The sequence below is a fragment of the Alligator sinensis genome, unplaced genomic scaffold (genome assembly GCF_000455745.1).
Source record: "Alligator sinensis unplaced genomic scaffold, ASM45574v1 scaffold2113_1, whole genome shotgun sequence".
NCBI classification, from domain to species: domain Eukaryota; kingdom Metazoa; phylum Chordata; order Crocodylia; family Alligatoridae; genus Alligator; species Alligator sinensis.
The window spans coordinates 14,227-15,589 of record NW_005844130.1 but is presented as its reverse complement, the minus strand read 5'-3'; the positions used below and the strand labels follow the sequence as shown (position 1 = coordinate 15,589).

Sequence of the window (1,363 nt, the reverse complement as noted above, 5' to 3'; positions counted from 1 at the left end):
CAGCCTCAGCAAAGGGCACCCTGAGAGGCAGAGAGCGGGGGACTCTGCCAGCTGCGACGGGCCCCGAGAGCCTTGCAGCCTCCTGCGGGAGACCAGGGACCCCCAGGAAAGGAGGCAGCAGTCGGCTGTCCTGAGCTTGGTTTTATTCATGACTGACAAACCTGGAACACCTTTTTCAAGTGTCACATGAAGTTGTGGGTGCCTCAAACATGTGCTGTGTTTTTCACCTTCTCGCCATCTCGAAATTACATCTTTCCCCCTCCTGGTATCTCCGGGCTCCCTGCACCGGGCTGAGCCAAGGGCTCTGCTGGCACCTCCTCACTGCCCGCTGCGTCTCTGCCCCCCAGGCACCGCATCATCCCCTGCAGCAGCCTGGCCCAGGCCCTGGGTCTCCCGGCTGGGGGTTTCCATGTCACTGACTCCACCAGCTCCTCTGTCACTGCTCGCTTCTGGGGCTGCGCTGCCTCGCATCGATGTTCCTGCTGCTCCATTATCCCCGCCACTCTGGTCCTTTGCTGTTCCCTCTGGCTCAGAGATGTGGGCCAGATCCTTCTTGTTGTCAAGGTCCTGGGGGGCACCAGGTCCGCCCCCGTCCTCCTCACTGCTTGGGCCCCCGGACCCCTGCTCTAGCACGGACGGGCCTCCCTTTGTCCCGTCATGCGAACCGCTCACGTCCCCTGGGGCTCCCTCATCTGCATTCCCTTCTTTGGACTCAGGATCCAGGGACGTGGGGGCATCCTGGTGTCCTGGAGCAAAAGGTGTCCATGGGGCTGGTCAGCGCTCACTGCCCTGGGGACCCAGACCCTGCGCAGGACCCCCCTGGCCCTCCCCACACCCCCTTCCCCCGGCAGCTGGAGCGAAACGCCGAGCGAGGTGCTCAGTTCCTGGGCCCTTACATTCTCCTTGCCCGGCTGAGACCAAGGGTCATTCTGGCCCCAGGGCCGGGGCCCAGCCGCGGCAGCCAGGAGCAGCAGTGTTAGCACAGGTGCTGGCCTCCCCCCACCACCCTCACCCTTCCCTGGGGGGGAGTGGGATCCGGTCTCCTGCTGGGAACTCCCTGCTCCAGCCTGCAGGTCTGTGGCGTGCGGCAAAACTGCCACCACCCAGCACGCGGCCTCCTGCCCAGATGGCCCAGAGCGAGTGGGAAAGGACCGGGACCCCGTGACATCCTGGTGTAAAGGCGCTGGCTGACCTGTGACCTGCAGCTCCCCGCTGCGTCGCTCGATGGCGGTCTGCAAGGCGATGTGCTCCACGCGGCACATGAACACTGTCCCCAGGTCCCCCTTCTCCATGTCTCTGAGGACCAGTTTGGGCTCCTGCTGGAAGCTCTTCCCATCGGCGGCTGGAACCGGCCGGCCAGGGA

The 1,363-nt window shown here is 64.7% G+C and overlaps 1 protein-coding gene across 1 annotated transcript; it reads right to left on the bottom strand.

The window, feature by feature from the left end:
* Window positions 1–136: 136 nt before the first annotated feature.
* On the bottom strand, window positions 137–1,320 carry LOC112549045 (S-antigen protein-like). The gene is made up of 2 exons (XM_025195860.1): window positions 1,193–1,320; window positions 137–746 (listed from the first exon to the last, which is right to left on the bottom strand). The coding sequence occupies exons 1-2, from the start codon at window positions 1,290–1,292 to the stop codon at window positions 319–321; spliced, it is 528 nt and encodes a 175-aa protein (XP_025051645.1). The 5' UTR covers window positions 1,293–1,320; the 3' UTR covers window positions 137–318.
* Window positions 1,321–1,363: the final 43 nt, after the last annotated feature.